This window comes from Mustelus asterias, chromosome 17 (assembly GCF_964213995.1).
Source record: "Mustelus asterias chromosome 17, sMusAst1.hap1.1, whole genome shotgun sequence".
Lineage (NCBI taxonomy): Eukaryota > Metazoa > Chordata > Chondrichthyes > Carcharhiniformes > Triakidae > Mustelus > Mustelus asterias.
Window position 1 is genome coordinate 60,098,440 of NC_135817.1, and position 17,216 is coordinate 60,115,655.

General features: G+C 46.0%; 1 protein-coding gene across 2 annotated transcripts in view; it reads left to right on the top strand.

Annotated features, from left to right (window-relative positions):
• The first annotated feature begins 7,191 nt into the window (after nucleotides 1-7,191).
• LOC144506175 (chloride intracellular channel protein 4-like) overlaps nucleotides 7,192-17,216 on the top strand; it is a 28,465-nt gene continuing 18,440 nt past the window's right edge. The window contains exons 1-2 of one of the 2 annotated variants that reach the window (XM_078232023.1): nucleotides 7,192-7,426; nucleotides 11,932-12,041. In XM_078232023.1, coding sequence (XP_078088149.1) covers nucleotides 7,364-7,426; nucleotides 11,932-12,041 — 173 coding nt within the window. In that variant the 5' untranslated portion in view covers nucleotides 7,192-7,363. The remainder of the gene's footprint in view (nucleotides 7,427-11,931; nucleotides 12,042-17,216) is intronic. The other variant, XM_078232022.1, reaches the window with a different exon arrangement.

Consider the following 17,216-nt stretch of genomic DNA (forward strand, 5'->3'; position numbering starts at 1 on the left):
CTGGCCTCCACAGCCTTCTATGGCAAAGAATTCCACAGATTCACCATTCTCTGGCTGAAGAAGTTCCTCCTCATCTCTGTTTTAAAGGATCGTCCCTTTAGCCTGAGGTTGTGCCCTCTGGTTCTAGATTTTCCTACCAGTGGAAACATCCTCTCCACGTCCACTCTATCCAGGCCTCACAGTATCCTGTAAGTTTCAATAAGATCGCCCCCTCATTCTTCTAAACTCCAACGAGTAAAGACCCAGAATCCTCAACTGTTCCTCATACGACAAACGCTTTACTCCAGGGATCATTCTTGTGAACGTCCTCTGGACCCTTTCCAAGGCCAGCACATCCTTCCTTAGATACGGGGCCAAGAACTGCTCACAGTACTCCAAGTGGTGTCTGACCCGAGTCTTTTACAGCCTCAGAAGTACATTCTGCTCTTGTATTCTAGCCCTCTCAACATGAATGTCAACATTGCATTTGCCTTCCTAACTGCCGACTGAACCTGCACGTTAACCTGAAGAGAATCTTGAACGAGGACTTCCCTTTGTGTTTCTATTTCCTAAGCATTTTCCCATTTAGACAATAGTCTATGCCACCATTCCTCCTTCCAAAGTGCATAATCTCACACTTTACCACATTGTATTCCATCTGCCACTTCTTTGCCCACTCTCCTAACTTGTCCAAGTCCTTCTGCAGCCCCCCTGCTTCCTCAATACTACCTGTCCCTCTACATATCTTTGTATCATCTGCCAACTTAGCAACAGTGCTTCAGTTCCTTCTTCCAAATTGTTAATATATATTGTGAAAAGTTGTGATCCCAGCACCGACCCCTGAGGCACACCTCTAGTCACCGGCTGCCATCCTGAAAAATACTTCTTTATCCCCACTCTCTGCCTTCTGCCAGACAGCCAATGCTCTATCCATGCCAGGATCTTACCCTTAACATCATGGGCTCTTAACTTATTTAACAGTCTCCTATGTGGCAGCCTGTCAAAGGTCTTTTGGAAATCTAAATAAATCACGTCCACTGGTTCTCCTTTATCTAACTTTCCTGTTACCTCCTCAAAAAACTCCTACAGATTTGCCAGACAGGACCTCCCCTTGACAAAGCCGTGCTGACTCTGTCCTATTTTATCACGCACTTCCAAGTACTCCGTGATCTCATCTTTAATAATGGACTCTAAAATCTTACTAATGACCGAGGTCAGGCTAACTGGCCGAGAGTTACCCGTCTGCTGCATCCCTCCCTTCTTAAACAGCAGTGTTACATTAGCTACTTTCCAGTCCTCTGGTACCCTCCCTGCCTCCAGTGATTCCTGAAAGATCACCACCAATGCCTCCACAATTTCCTCAGCTATCTCTTTTAGAACCCTGGGATGTAGTCCATCCGGTCCAGGTGATTTATCCACCTTCAGACCTTTCAGTTTCCTCAGAACCTTCGCTTTAGTGATGGCCACTACACTCACCTGTGCCCCCTGATTCTCCTGGAATCAGAACAACGATACAGTCTTCTCCCGGCCTTGCTCTACCACCACATCAGCTGTCACCCGCTGTCTCCACACACACCTATGTGCTATTCTATACTCACCAAATTCAACTCATTGCACCATTGAGGAAGTCGGACTCTGATGTAGAACTGCACAAATTTTATTCAGAAAATAATGTGTTCCAGGATTGTTTCTCTTCTACTTTTGAGCATTTGGGTTAAGATTAAGGCGGCGCTCCTCACTCCTGTCACTGCTGCCCCATTCAGGGCTCCAACTGAAATGACAGAATGGACCCTGATATTTAACAAAGGACCTGTTCCCTTCCTCTGGGTACCCCTCTGAACAAGTTAACATCGGTATCTGGTGAGAAGGGGTTTTTATTTAATTAATTAATGGGATGTGGGCATTGCTAGCGAGGCCAGAATTTACTGCTAGGCCATTTCAGGGGGCAGTTAAGAGTCAACCACATTACTCTGGCTCTGGACCAGGTAAGGACAACAGATTCCTTAAAGGGCATTTGTTAAATAGATGGGTTTTTATGGCAACCATGTCATCATGAGACTTTTATTTGCTGGTATTTCTTTTTTTACAGAGTTCAATATCGCCATGGTGGGATTCGAACCTGGGTCCCCAGAGCATTTCCCTGGGTCTCTAGATTAGTAATCTAGTGACAATACCACTAGGCTACCACCTCCCCTAATCAGAGGGAATGTATTACAAAATTGCTTCCCCTGCTGACTCTTCGTTAAAATCCGGAGCCTATTAACTAAAGATTGGTGTGCCCTGATATTTGGGTGCAAGAGTCATGACTACTGACCATGTCTGTTCTAGTTGAGGTGGACTAGAACCTCAACTAGAACAGAGGGAGAGCTATACAATAAATGGCAGAATCATCAGGAGTATAGACACACAGCGGGACCTGGGTGTACAAGTCCACAGATCCTTAAAGGTGGCAGCACAGGTGGAGAGGGTGGTCAAGAAGGCATGTGGCACGCTTGCCTTTATTGGACGGGGCATAGAATATAAAAGTTGGCATATGATGTTGCAGCTGTATAGAACGTTGGTTAGGCCACATTTGGAATGCTTTGTCCAGTTCCGGTCGCCACACTACCAGAAGGACGTGAAGGCTTTGGAGAGAGTACAGAGAAGGTTTACCAGGATGTTGCCTGGTATGGAGGGTCTTAGCTATGAGGAGAGATTGGGTAAACTGGGGTTGTTCTCCCTGGAAAGACTGAGGATGAGGGTCGACCTAATAGAGGTGTATAAAATTATGAAGGGCATAGATAGAGTGAACAGTGGGAAGCTTTTTCCCAGGTCGGAGGTGATGAACACAAGGGGTCACGGGTTCAAGGTGAGGAGTGCAAGGTTCAACACAGATGTCAGGGGGACGTATTTTACACAGAGGGTGGTGGGGGCCTGGAATGCACTGCCAAGCAAGGTGATTGAGGCGGACACGCTGGGATCGTTTAAGACTTATCTAGATAGCCACATGAACAGACTGGGAATAGAGGGATACAAATGAATGGTCTAGTTGGGCACATGAGCGGCGCAGGCTTGGAGCGCCGAAGGGCCTGTTCCTGTGCTGTATTGTTCTTTGTTCTTTGACAGCATGCAAATTTGGAGTACCCACCTCAAAAGCCCGATTGTAGCGTGTGCCCGAGTGGGTGCTGCGCTGTTGGTTTTCTTCATACAACAGGAGGCCCAACAGTGATGTGCACAAACCTCACGGGATAGCCAGCCTGATCTTCTTAAAGGCAGGCTGTCCCTACGAAAGAGAACCTGCCCTGCATAATGTGGCTGGAATTTACATGATGGAAGAGGGAACACTGGGAGAGAGAGGGTGGGGGGGAGGGGGTTGGGAGGCGAGTGGGGGGGTGGGTCCAAGGTGGTGGATGTGGAGCTGAAGGCACTATTGATGGATGTGGGCAGGAGGAGAGATGCCACCATTTCATAGTGGAACCAGGCCCTCAGAGACCTCCCTCACTGAGAGACCAATTCACGGGCCTGAATTTTGCGCACTCTGGCTGGCGAATTAAGGGGCGGCCTGTATGAAACGCGGTCGGACATTGGCTCAACACAGGAGCCCGTCAGGCACAGGGTCCAATGGTAAACAGGTGTGTGCTTTAAATAGAGCAGAGGCGGCTCCCTGAAGGCCGCAAGAGTTGGTGAGGAGTCTCTGGGAGCTGTGCCAAAGAGAGCCTATAATGTGGCAGCAGTTATCATAGAATCATAGAAACCCTACAGTACAGAAAGAGGCCATTCGGCCCATCGAGTCTGCACCGACCACAATCCCACCCAGGCCCTACCCCCATATCTACCCACTAATCCCTCCAACCTACGCATCTCAGGACACTAAGGGCAATTTGTAGCATGGCCAATGAACCTAACCCGCACATCTTTGGACTGTGGGAGGAAACCGGAGCACCCGGAGGAAACCCACGCAGACACGAGGAGAATGTGCAAACTCCACACAGACAGTGACCCAAGCCGGGAATCGAACCCAGGTCCCTGGAGCTGTGAAACAGCAGTGCTAACCACTGTGCTACCGTGCCGTTATGGTCTCAGTGCCCTGGGCACACCTCGTGGGAGGGCAATGCTGGTGAATACTGTGCCTCCTGCCGCTCGGATGAGTGCCCCCGTATTCTAGTGGAGGTGGCCAGTGCCCTGTGGGAAACTCTGCGGGATGGCAAGAGGAGGCCACCCCACCAAACGAGGTGGGCTGAGGTAGTAGCCAGTGTCAGCGGGTGCAATGTGGTGCATCACCCTTGAATGCAGTGCCATTAAAGGTTCAATGCCCCTCTGCACTCAGCAAGGGTGATACCGAGTTGGCAAGGTCCAGTATGGAGAAGTCTGGAAGGGTGGCCAGCCTAGTGATGTAAGTATCAGATAGCAAAAGGCACGGATACCTGTGTGTGTTAAGGCTGGGGAATGAGATTGGAAGCCCTGGGTTCATCTGAGGATCAGGTGTGCAAAAATGGCAGGAACTTCAATATGGTTTGAGGGGGAGGCAGAGCATGGCATGGTGTTGCAGGTCGAGCAGTGAATGGACTTGTGTAGGAAGGCATAAATCCTCTGGAGTCTCAGCTAGTGGTGGCGATGTGGCAAACCAGCTCATCCTGAGCAGAGGGACATCCTTGAGCTCAAGTGGGATCGTGCAGCCAGGTCATCAGGTCACAGAGGGGCAGGCGTCTCGGAGGGAGGTAAGAGTCCAGTGGACAGACGTGGGTCAGATGGAGACAGCAAACAACATCAAACAATGCAGGGCCATATTTCCCTTGAGGACTTCTAAACTAGAGCCCCCAGCATATTGAGCAATCACAATGCCACCATGATCAATCTCACCTGGCCACCTTGCATGAACATTGACCATGTGATGAGTGATAATTACTGACCGGTTGTCTTCCTCCCTCAGATTAGCCTTCCTCCAGTGCCAGTTGGGATCCCCCCAGGGGCCTCCATTGACATCCGAAGAGGTGCCACTGACATATCCACCTGCGTCACACCCTCTTTCACAACCAGGCACCATCACAGATACAAGCACTACGTTGCCAGCTGCCAGAGGACACCTGACGCTCGGGTCGAGGCTGGGTCTGAGACAGATGATGAGCCTCTGGAGACATCCATCAGGCGATAGTGCTGGATGTCCAGCGAGATGCACGGGGAGGCCTGGAGGAGATCCCTGGGAGCCTGTGTGTCATGGTGTCTGTCATGGAGGAGTCCATGTGGAGCATGAGCATTGCGCTGACCCTGAGCATCGAGCGCACAGCTTCATCCACTGAGGGAGTGGGACTCTCTTGGAGAGACATCTCCAGGTATAGAATCCAGAGTTCCTGCACTCGGACTTGTAATCCAGCACACCAGCAGTTACCTCAGGAGGGCACCAAGGCATAGTACTCACTATGGATAGCTGATTGAGACACAGCACATGGATCCTCCACAGACCCTGGGAATGACCCGGATGCAAAAAAACTGAGTGCTGCTGTGACCTTCAGAGCCATTGGCATTGGGTGCCCACCCACACAGTCGGAGACCATCTCCAACCAATCATGTGGCATAGTTTAATCACAGTTTCCCTAGAGGTCAAGATCAGTGAATGATTCTTCAAATATCTCCTACCCCCCCCACACCACCAACCTCTCATGATGGTCATTGAGCTAAACCCCCCATTACTCACCCAGTAATGCTCCCTAGAACGCTGGACATTTCTTATATTCAGATACTCCTCCACCTCATCCTCACAACCTCCCCACACTACCAGGCTCACACCCACCTCTCACACATCACCAGCCACTCCGTTCTGGCAGGTACATCATCCAAACGTGCCAAACAATCTGTCACCCTGCTCCTCCCGCAAGACAAGGTGACACACAATAGGAGGAGGCAGAGCAGAACTGATGGGAGACAAGGCTTCCTGCATCTCATGAGCCTTAGAAAGTAAATGGCTCTCAGTGTGATGGTGCTGGCTGTGACTGCAGTGGTCCAGGTTTGGTATGCTGGACTCCCGTCAGCCAGTTGGCTGTGAGTCATCAGAACAGCGTTAATTCAAAGCCTTGAATGCACCGAGGGAACACCCCTGCATCCACTGTTCTCCTCATTGAACCCTGCGCAGCCTGCCTGGGGAGTGTTTGTGGCACATTGCACTCCAGAGATATGGTGCCAGGCTTCAGCAGCACTACAGCAATGAAATTTTGCATCCTTTCAATTTGTTTTAACCACTGATTTGTTGGTAATATTGGTGGAACTGGGGAGAGAAACAGAGTTACAGAGCACTGACAGTATAAAGGCCATCAAAACATTTCTAACCAAGCTGTGAGCACGAGGTCCAGTTTCTGAGGCCAATTAGATAACGTGACCTTTTCTTTTGCTGTCCAAAATATATCTTTTAATGTGGACTGAGCAATCGTGTTTTCTTTATGGACTATTACCGTACACCTATAAACACTAGTGCACACTTGTACATATCAGCAGTACTCTGAATATGGGCAGAACTTGCAGTATTGTGCATGCATGACTTGCCAGGTACACATCTTATTCTGTACACCTTACATCATCTGTCAGCAAAAGGAGGTGGACTTGTGTAGGTCGGCGTTAGGAGTGTTGCAACATTTTTGCATGCATCCAATTTTGGAATATTTATTTATTTAATTTATTTGTTAGGACCACAGGTAGGCTTACATAAACACTGCAATGAAGTTACTGTGAAAATCCTCTAGTTGCCACACTCCGGCACCTGTTCGGGTACACTGAGTGCGAATTTAGCATGGCCAAACCAGTACATCTTTCGGACTGTGGGAGGAAACCGGAGAACCCGGAGGAAACCCACACAGACACAGGGAGAACGTACAGACTCCGCACAGAGAGTGACCCAAGCTGGGAATCGAACCCGGGTTCCTGGCGCTGTGAGGCAGCAGTGCTAACCACTGTGCCACCCATATTGGACCTGTTCATAATGTTGATCAACAACTTACATTGCTAATAGACCACGACATTGTGCTGTGAGTTTATAGAAATATTTCAACTCCCGCTGAGCATTATGAAACTGACAGTTGTGAATTAAATCTTATCGAAACCGACTGATGTCACGGTGACACTTTTGCATTTAGCTGTAAGTTATGCATTTACACCTACTCACAGCAGCTTGGCATTTATTGGCAGCATTTCCTCCCATGTTACACCCAGTGAATGCTGCCAATACTTTCAGCAAGTGTGTGAGTCAAAAGCATGAAAGTCCTGACAAGCTCCATGTTCTTCTGGCGGGAGGCTGGGCTGATGTGGGGAAGTTGAGAAAGAAGTTTGAGTAATGGTGCTCACTATTTGAGCTGAAGGGACAGAGGTAGATTACTCGACTGTACTCTTCGAGGAGCCTGACAATTGCTTTGCCAGCAGTATGGCTGCAACTATCTCAACGCAAAGCCAACGCATGTACCCAGAGATTGAATTGTTTGTCAAGGTAGGATTTTACTCATTTAAAAAAACCCCCACTAGAATTGTGATTTCTACACATTTCAGTATGTTGAACGAGCCTTGGCGACATTGCTTTGGGTGCATTATGTGTTGCGCTCGGTTTATTGGTGAACAATGTCTGTCTTTCAGTACGCCTCATGCTGGTTGCCTTATTCTTTGTTTGCTTTCAAATGAAATAGTTGCTTTTGGAAACATCTCTCAAAACTAAATGACTTTCCGGAAAGGAAAAGGGTTGCTTAGTAGATGCGCAACAATTTAATGTTAAAATTCTGAAGTATTGGCTCTGTACTGTTTACATATAGAAAACCTTGACTGTGTTTCCTTTTTCTGTTCGTCATGTCTCTTCTATTCGATCTACAATTAGTTTTCTATACAATATCTAACAATGATTCCTCTTTGATTGTCAGTTATGCTAACCCTTTGTTGCAATTTGATCTTCTTTCTGTGGTGAAGCATTGTCTGTTTGAGTTTCACTCATGTCTACAGTAGTGCAGATCCACATGTTGAAATTCCTGCAGTTTGATTAGTTTGATGCTACTCACTGTTAAAAGTCTTTGCATTATGACAGAGCCCCAAAATTATGTAAGATTTATCAGCGCAGATGACCCCCCCCACAACTCGGAATAGTCTGGATGTTCTTATTAGGGAAGTGATGGCTCAGTTCGTAGCACTCTGAGTCACAAACTTCCAGGTTCTTGCCCCAACTCCAGGGTTTGGTGGCACAGTCGTTAGCACTGCTGCCTCACAGCACCAGGGACCCAGGTTCAATTCCCGGCCTGGGTCACTGTCTATGCGGAGTTTGCATATTCTCCCCGTGTCTGCGTGGGTTTTCCTCCGGATGCTCTGGTTTCCTCCCACTGTGCGAAAGACATGCTGGTTAGGTGCATTGGCCATGCTAAATTCTCCCTCAGTGTACCCAAACAGGCGCCGGAATGTAATGACTAGGGGATTTTCACAGTAACTTATTGCAGTGTTAATGTAAGCCTACTTGTGACACTAATAAATAAATTTAAACTAAACTTTTTTTTAACTTTTAAACTTTTTAAAAGTTTAACCTTTGAGTACAAAATCCAGACTGATACTTCAGCACAGCACTGAGGGAATGCTGCATTGTTGATAGGACCACTTTTTGGATGATACGTTAAACCAAGGTCTCATCCACCCTCTCAGGTGGATGTTAAAACTCCCCTGATGCTATTTTGTCCTGGTTCAATGTTTATCCCTTCAACAACATCACATAGAACAGGTAACTTGGTGAATACCACATTGCTATTTGTGGGGGTTTGCTGTGTGCAAATTAGCTGCTGCATTTCTAAGGTTATAACATGACGACACTCAAACAGTACTTCATTAGCTGAAAAGTACTTTGAGATGTCTAGTGGCCGTGAAAGGTGCTATATAAATCCACATTGTTCCTTAAGATTCACCAGTGATTGACACTTGTTTGTTGGTAATGCGACATTGGATTTTTAAAAAAAACCTTATTTCACTTATAGCTTTGCTGCTTACAAGAACTCAACACAAGAAGTAGAAGCAGGAGTTGGCCACCAGGTCCTTCGAGCCTGCCCCGCCATTCAATACGATCATGGCTGATCTATTGCCGACCTCAACTCCTTTTCTGTGCCATTTCCCCACAGCCCTCTCTCTATTCCTTGATCTATCAAATAATTATCCACCTTCACTTTAAATAAAGTTTTTAAGGTTAAAGTTTATTTATTAGTCACAAGTAAGGCTTACACTGCAATGAAGTTACTGTGAAATTCCCCTAGTTGCCACACTCCGGCGCCTGTTCGGGTCAATGCACCTAACCAGCATGTCTTTCAGACTGTGGGAGGAAACCGGAGTGTCCAGAGGAAACCCACGCAGACATGGGGAGGCCGTGCAGACTCCGCACAGACAGAGACCCAAGCTGGGAATCGAACCCGGGTCCCTGGCCCTGTGAGGCAGCACTGCTAACCACTGTGCCACCGTGCTGCCCAGATCCAGCCTCCACCACCCTTTGGGGCAGAGAATTCCAGAGATTCACCACCCTTTGTGGGAAGACATTTCTACACACCTCAGTTTTAAATGACCAGCCCTTTATCTTGTTGCTATGTCCCCTTGTTTGAGACTCTCCCACTTGTGAAAACATCTCACCATCTAACCCTTTCAAGCCCTCTCAGGATCTTATATGTTTGAATAAGGTCCCCCTCACTCCTCTGAACTTAAAGGAATACTGATCCAGACTCTTTAGTCTCTCTTGATGGGACAACTCTCTCATCTCAGCCTGGTGAAACTCCTTTGGCCTGCCTGCAATGTTACTATATTCTTTTTTAGGTAAGGGGACCTAACACTTATCCAAATTACTTTCAAAATTTTTACTGATCCACACTTACATATCTCGGCCCAACAATCTTCAGCTGCTTCATCAGTGACTTTCCCTCCGTCATAAGGTCAGAAGTGGGGATGTTCGCCGATGATTGCACAATGTTCAGCATCATTCGTGACTCCTCAGATACTGAAGCAGTCCATGTTCAAATGAAACAAGATCTGGACAATATCCAGGCTTGGGCTGACAAGTGGCAGGTAATATTCGCGCCACACAAATGCCAAGCAATGACCATCACCAATAAGAGACACACTAACCACCACCCCTTGACATTCAATGGTGTAGCCATCACTGAATCCCCCACTGTCAACATCCTTGGGTTACCATTGACCAGAAACTCAACTGGACTCGTCACATAAACACAGTGGCCACAAGAGCAGGTCAGAGGCTAGGAATACTGCAGCAAGTAAGTCGCCTCCTGACTCTCCAATGCCTATCCACCATCTACAAGGCACAAGTCAGGAGTGTGATGGAATACTCCCCACTTGTCTGGACAACACTCAAGAAGCTTGACACCATCCAGGATGAAACAGCCTGCTTGATTGGCACCACATCCACAAACATTCAATCCCTCCTCCACTGATGCACAGTAGCAGCAGTGTGTACCATCTACAAGATGCACTGCAGCAATTTACCAAGTTTCCTTAGACAACACCTTCCAAACCTATGACCACTTCCATTTAGAAGACACAAGAGCAGCAGATACATGGGAACACCACCATCTGCAAGTTCCCCTCCAAGCCACTCACCATCCTGACATGGAAGTATATCGCCATTCCTTCACAGCTGCTGGGTCAAGATCCTGGAATTCTAATGATGCATTGTGGGTCAACCCACAGCACGTGGACTGCACACCTCCCTTCTCAAGGGCAACTAGGGATGGGCAATAAATGCTGGCCAGCCCGCAACGCCCATGTCCCACAATTGACTAATAAAAAGAGAATTACATGACGTTCATATGATTGCTTGGAAATGCTGATTACAACAACTTGCACTAGTAGAGCATCATAGGACAGTAAACAGGCCATACAGGGAAAGGGTCTACATTAGGAGATATCCCACAGCTGAAGAAATGTGTTTGAAGTGTAGTCACCATTTTTAATATAGCATAATGTAGTAGCTTTTTCACTCAAAAGTTCCCATGAGCAGCAATGAGATAGTGACAAGATAATGGGCGGAATTTTCCCATTTTGAAACTAAATGCGGTTGTAGGGGGTTTTTCCCGCTGGTCAGAATGGTGGGATCCCGCACCACGTTCTGTGCTTGGAACCTCATTCATTATGCAAAGGCATGTTCCCTTCCAAGTCATCTGTTGGGCTGGCAGCTGATTTGTCCACTCACCATCAGCTGGCAGGTTCAAAGATCCCAGCGCCATATTTAAATCCCAGTCCAGCACACTCGTATCACTCTCTCCAGCCCAGACTATGCAGGATGTCAGCAACTCAGAGGGAAAAGGCTAGCAGTCTCAAGGAGAAGTCCGTTCCTCGATTCAACCACCCTCCCATCACCTGTGAGATGCCCATGGCCCAGTTGTACCTCTACCCACCAAATCTGGAGTCTTCATCCATCCCCATCCATTTGACCCCCTTGTTTGTGAGCTTTTCATGCAACCTTCTCGGATCCAGCTCCCCTCTCCTCGGTCTTCCCTCTGCCTTCCATTGTTCATCTTCTTCATCCACCCCCTTGCCCCCCCCCCACTACCTGCCATGAGCCCTTGCTTTCCCCCACCCCTGCAAAGCCCTCTTCAATGTTTTCAATGAGCCCTCTCTTGTCTTGGTCAAGTTTATAGTGGGTGAAAGGTGGAGGCCGGCCATTAAATCAAGCTGATTTGAGATCGTCCCAACAAGTGACCATTTCTTCTTCCGTTTATTTGTCTAATTCTGTTACAGAACATTCAACCATGATATAATTTATTGCAAGTTGTCTTTACTGTAGTTGTACGTGGATCCACTTTGGAAGAGATATGAGCTGCAAATAGGGTTCTGGGTGGTAAGAAATCTCAAACACTGCTCATGGCTTTCTGTAAGAGTTTGAATATGTTGCATTCATCCTGCAGCGAGTAACCATTCAGAAAAGGCAAAGTGACAGCCATTAATGATATTTATTTATATTGTGTTGTACAGGCTGGTGGAGACGGGGAAAGCATTGGAAACTGTCCATTTTCCCAGCGGCTGTTTATGATCCTTTGGCTAAAAGGCGTGATATTTAATGTCACAACGGTTGACCTCAAGAGGTAAAAGCTTTACATCCCGAGACTAATTGGCCTTATTTGTTTCTGTTCTGCTAATGGATTGGCCAGTTAATGCTAATGGAGCAATCAGTTCAAAATCCAAATCTGTTCTTGTGGAGCTGTATTAGATTTCACCACCTTGCAAGTGGTACACCTAAAAATGTGAGGTTAAAGTACAAAGAACAAAGAGAACAAAGAAAATTACAGGCCCTTCGGCCCTCCAAACCTGCACCGACCATGCTGCCAGACTGAACTAAAACCCCCTACCTTTCCGGGGACCATATCCCTCTATTCCCATCCTATTCATGTATTTGTCAAGACGCCCCTTAAAAGTCACCATCATATCTGCTTCCACTACCTCTCCCGGCAGCGAGTTCCAGGCATCCACCACCCTCTGTGTAGAAAACTTTGCCTTGTACATCTCCTTTAAACCTTGCCCCTTGCACCTTAAATCTATGCCCCCTAGTAATTGACTCTTCCACCCTGGGAAAAAAGCTTCTATCTATCCACTCCGTCCATGCCCCTCATAATCTTGTAGACTTCTATCAGGCCGCCCCTCAACCTCCATCGTTCCAGTGAGAACAAACCAAGTTTCTCTAAATCCTCCTCATAGCTGATGCCCTCCATACCAGGCAACATTCTGGTAAATCTTTTCTGCACCCTCGCCAAAGCCTCCACATCCTTCTGGTAGTGTGGCGACCAGAATTAAACACTATATTCCAAGTGCGGCCGAACTAAGGTTCTATAAAGCTGCAACATGACCTGCCAATTTTTAAACTCAGTGCCCCGGCCGATGAAGGCAAGCATGCCGTATGCCTTCTTGACTACCTTCTCCACCTACATTGCCACTTTCAGTGACCTGTGTATCTGTACACCCAGATCCCTCTGCCTATCAATACTCTTAAGGGTTCTACCATTTACTGTACATTTCCTATGTGTATTAGACCTTCCAAAATGCATTACCTCACATTTGTCTGGATTAAACTCCATCTGCCATCTCTCCGCCCAAGTCTCCAACCGATCTATATCCTGCTGTATCCTCTGATGGTCCTCATCGCTATCCGCAAATCCACCAACCTTTGTGTCATTCGCAAACTAACTAATCAATCCAGTTACATTTTCCTCCAAATCATTTATATATATTACAAACAGCAAAGGTCCCAGCACTGATCTCTGAGAAGTGCCACTTGTCACATCCCTCCATTCAGAAACATACCCTTCCACTACTATCCTCTGTCTTCTATGACCGAGCCAGTTCTGTATCCACCTTGCCAGCTCATCTCTGATCCCATGCGATTTCAACTTCTGCACCAGTCTGCCATGAGGGACCTTGTCAAAGGCCTTACTGAAGTCCATGTCGACAACATCCACTGCCCTACTCTCATCAATCATCTTCGTCACTTCCTCGAAAAACTCGATCAAGCTAGTGAGACACGACCTCCCCTTCACAAAACCATGTTGCCTCTCGCTAATACGTCCACTTATTTCCAAATAGGAGTAAATCCTATCTCGAAGAATCCTCCCCAATAATTTCCCTACCACTGATGTAAGACTCACCGGCCTGTAATTACCTGGATTATTCTTGCTACCCTTCTTAAACAAAGGAACAACACTGGCTATTCTCAAATTCTCTGGGACCTCCCCTGTAGCCAGTGAGGATACAAAGATTTCTCACAAAGCCCCAGCAATTTCCTCCCTCGCCTCTCTCAGTATTATGGAGTATATCCCATCAGGCCCTGGGGACTTGTCTACCTTAATGTTTCTCAAGAACCCCAATACCTCCTCCTTTTTAATCTCAACATGACTCAAACTATCTACACACCCTTTCCCAGACTCATTGTCTACCAAGTCCTTCTCTTTGGTGAATACTGATGCAAAGTACTCATTTAATACCTCACCCATTTCCTCTGGCTCCACGCACAGATTCCCTTCCCTGTTCATGAGAGGGCCAACCCTCTCCCTGGCTACCCTCTTGCTCTCTAAATATGTATAAAAAGCCTTGGGATTTTCCTTAATCCTGCTGGCCAATGACTTTTCATGACCCCTTTTAGCCCTTTGCTTAAGTAACCTCTGCTTAAAGGCATTTTTCTCATAGCTGACCACATGGTCTTTCAGCATCAGTTGTCCTCCATGAGCCCGTGTTCGAGGAACATTGACAAATGGTAAGTGTAACGTGCTTGGGAAGCAACAAGGTAATTTTTTCAAAGTTCTCCATGTTTGGGTGTGTGGAAAGCCAATGGATAGAGATTGATTGTTGTTGAATTGAAAAGTGGGGAAGTTACACTAGTGGGGAAAGAAAGAAAGTTTATTTATTAGTCACAAGCAAGCTTCCTTTAACACTACAATGAAGTTACTGTGAAAATCCCCTCCTTACCACCCAGGTTACACTAGCTCAATCCAACCTTGGCTAAGATGCACTGAAAGTACTGCATGTACTTCTGGTCACTATATTATAGGAAGGATGTAGAGGCACTGGAGAGAGTGCAGAGAATATTTACAAGGATGATACCTCACCGGGGCTCCTTAGACATCACCTTTAAAACCCACAAACACTACCATCTAGAAGGACAAGGGCAGCAGAGAATGGGAACACCACCATCTCCAAGTTCTCCTTCAAGCTACTCACCATTCTGATTTGGAAATATATCACTGTTCCTTCACTGTCACTGGGTAAAAATCCAGAAACTCCCTCCCTAACCACACTGTGGGTGTGCCTACACCTCATGGACTGCAGCGGTTCATCAAGGTGGTTCACCGCCAACTTCTCAAAGTTAATTAGGGAGGGGTAATAAATGCTGACCTAGCCAGCGAAGCCCACATTCCATAAATGAATAGAAAAAGTAATCTGTAGGTATACATGTCAGGCAAGGATTGATAAGCTGGGTGTCTTTTCTTTTGAAAGAAGAAAGCTGAGAGGTCACGTACAAAGGTATCTATAACTATGAAAGGTTTTGATAGAGTGGCTTTATGGCACGGCAGGTGGTAAGGCCAGGTTGCCCAAATCCCAAAGGAAAACTTGAACAATTACAGAATCACGGAAATGTTACGGTGCAGAAGGAGGCCATTTGGCCTATTGTGTCTGCACCGATTCTCCAAACAAATATGGTGACTTAGTGCCATTTTCTTGCCCTTTTCCCATACCCCTGCACATTGCTTTGATTCAAGTAATGATCGAATGCCCTCTTGAATGCCTTGATTGAACCTACCTCCAACACACTTCCAGGCAGAGCATTGCAGACCCCAATCACTCACTGTGTGAAAAAGTTTTTTCACACATCACATTTGCTTCTTTTTCAAATCACGTTCTAGCTGCGTCTTCAGGTTCTCAATCCTTTCATGAGTGGGAACTACTACTCTGTCGAACCCCCTCATGATCTTAAACACCTCTATCAAATCTCCTCTTAGTCTTCTTCTCTCCAAGGAGAACAGTCCAAACTTCCCAATTTGACCTCAGAGCTGAAGTTTCTCAACGCCAGAACCATTCTTGTAAACCTCTGCTGCAAACTCTTCAATGCGTTCACATTGCTCCTACAGTGTGGCATCCAGAACTGTACACAATACTCCAGCTGAGGTCTAACTAGTGTCTTGTATAAGTTTAGCATAACTTCCTTGCTCTTGTAACTTATGCCTCTATTAATAAAACCCATAATATATATATATTTCATTGTCTGCTCTCCACCTGTCCCTCCATCTTCAATGATTTATATACATCCAGGTCCCTCTGCTCTATGCCCCGTAAAATTTTATCTCTTATTTTATATTGCCTCTCCATGTTCTTCCTCCCAAAACTAATCACCTCACACTTCTGTGCATTGAACTACATCTGCCGCCTATCTGACCACTTCACCAATTTGTCAGTGCCCTTTTGAAGTTGCATTGTGCTCTTCACAATTTACAATACTTCTAAATTTTGTTTCAACTGCAAATTTTGAAATTGCCCCTGCTGGATCATAAAAACATATATCAGGAAAAACAATCCTAAAACTGACCTAATACTCAACAAGCTGCCACAAGCTTTGCAATTTGTTTATTATGAGGAGATATCTGAAATCAGGAGAAGTACATTTCAGGCGACTTGTGAAGATTTTAAAAATTAAATTTGAACATGTATTCAATAAAGAGAAAATAAAATAACACTTAAGGACACAAGGAATTAACAGTTGACAATACTTCGACAAACATTTCCTCAAAGATTTTGGCTTAAGTAAACTCAGCTAAACCCCCTTTTGATTGCAGCATTTCTCATAGATTTAAAGTCTATAAAATATCCAGTAATATTACCACACAATGCATTGCTGTGATAGGGAAAACTTAGGTAGGCTCTTCCTTATCTCTCAAATGGCCTCCTTCTGCACTGTAGGGATTCTGTGAGTCTATACTGAGAATTTACCGCTCATCTCAAAAGCCTTGTGGACAAAAACGTGTTTCTGTGAGGTTGGTGGTAACTGGTTTTCACAAGTCTGTTTCCAACACACATTGGGCCGGATTCTCTGACCTCGCCTGTGGCTGGGATTCTCCAGTACTGCTGCAGTGAATGGAGACTTGGCTGAGCGCCAAATTCACTGGAAGTGGTACCATGGCGTGAATAGCTGGTTAATTCTGGCCGCTGTCTTGTTAAGATCTCATGGCCATATACTAGCATTTTTCAACTCTTCTTCAAATATTTTTCCCTTTGATCTTCCCCTCTATTATTTCTGCAGGCCTTTAGAAGTTCCTTTCCCCAAAATCCGCCAACCTTTCATGTTACTTTGTGGCTACTAATTTTTATATAAAAGTAAACATTCTACTTTGCCCTATCCTTTTACAATCTACTCCAATTGTATATGTTCCTTTTGAAATGCAACATTTAACTTTAAATCACTTCACTTTCACAGTGATATTGAAAGAAATATTGGGAAATCTCATTTTTCCTCACAAGAATAACCAAGGGAATGTTTCCTCTTGTGGGGAAAGGCATAATTAGTGGTCATCAATTTCAGATAGCTACCAAGAAATCCAGCAGGGAATTCAGAAGAAAACTCCTTACCCAAAGAGTGACAAGAATGCGGAATTTGTTACCACAGGGACCAGTTGAAGCAAATGATGAAGGTGGATTTAAGGGGACACAGGACAAACATTTGAGGAAAAGGGGAATAGAGCATTAGAATGGTAAATTTAGATGGGAGGAGGCTTGAGTGG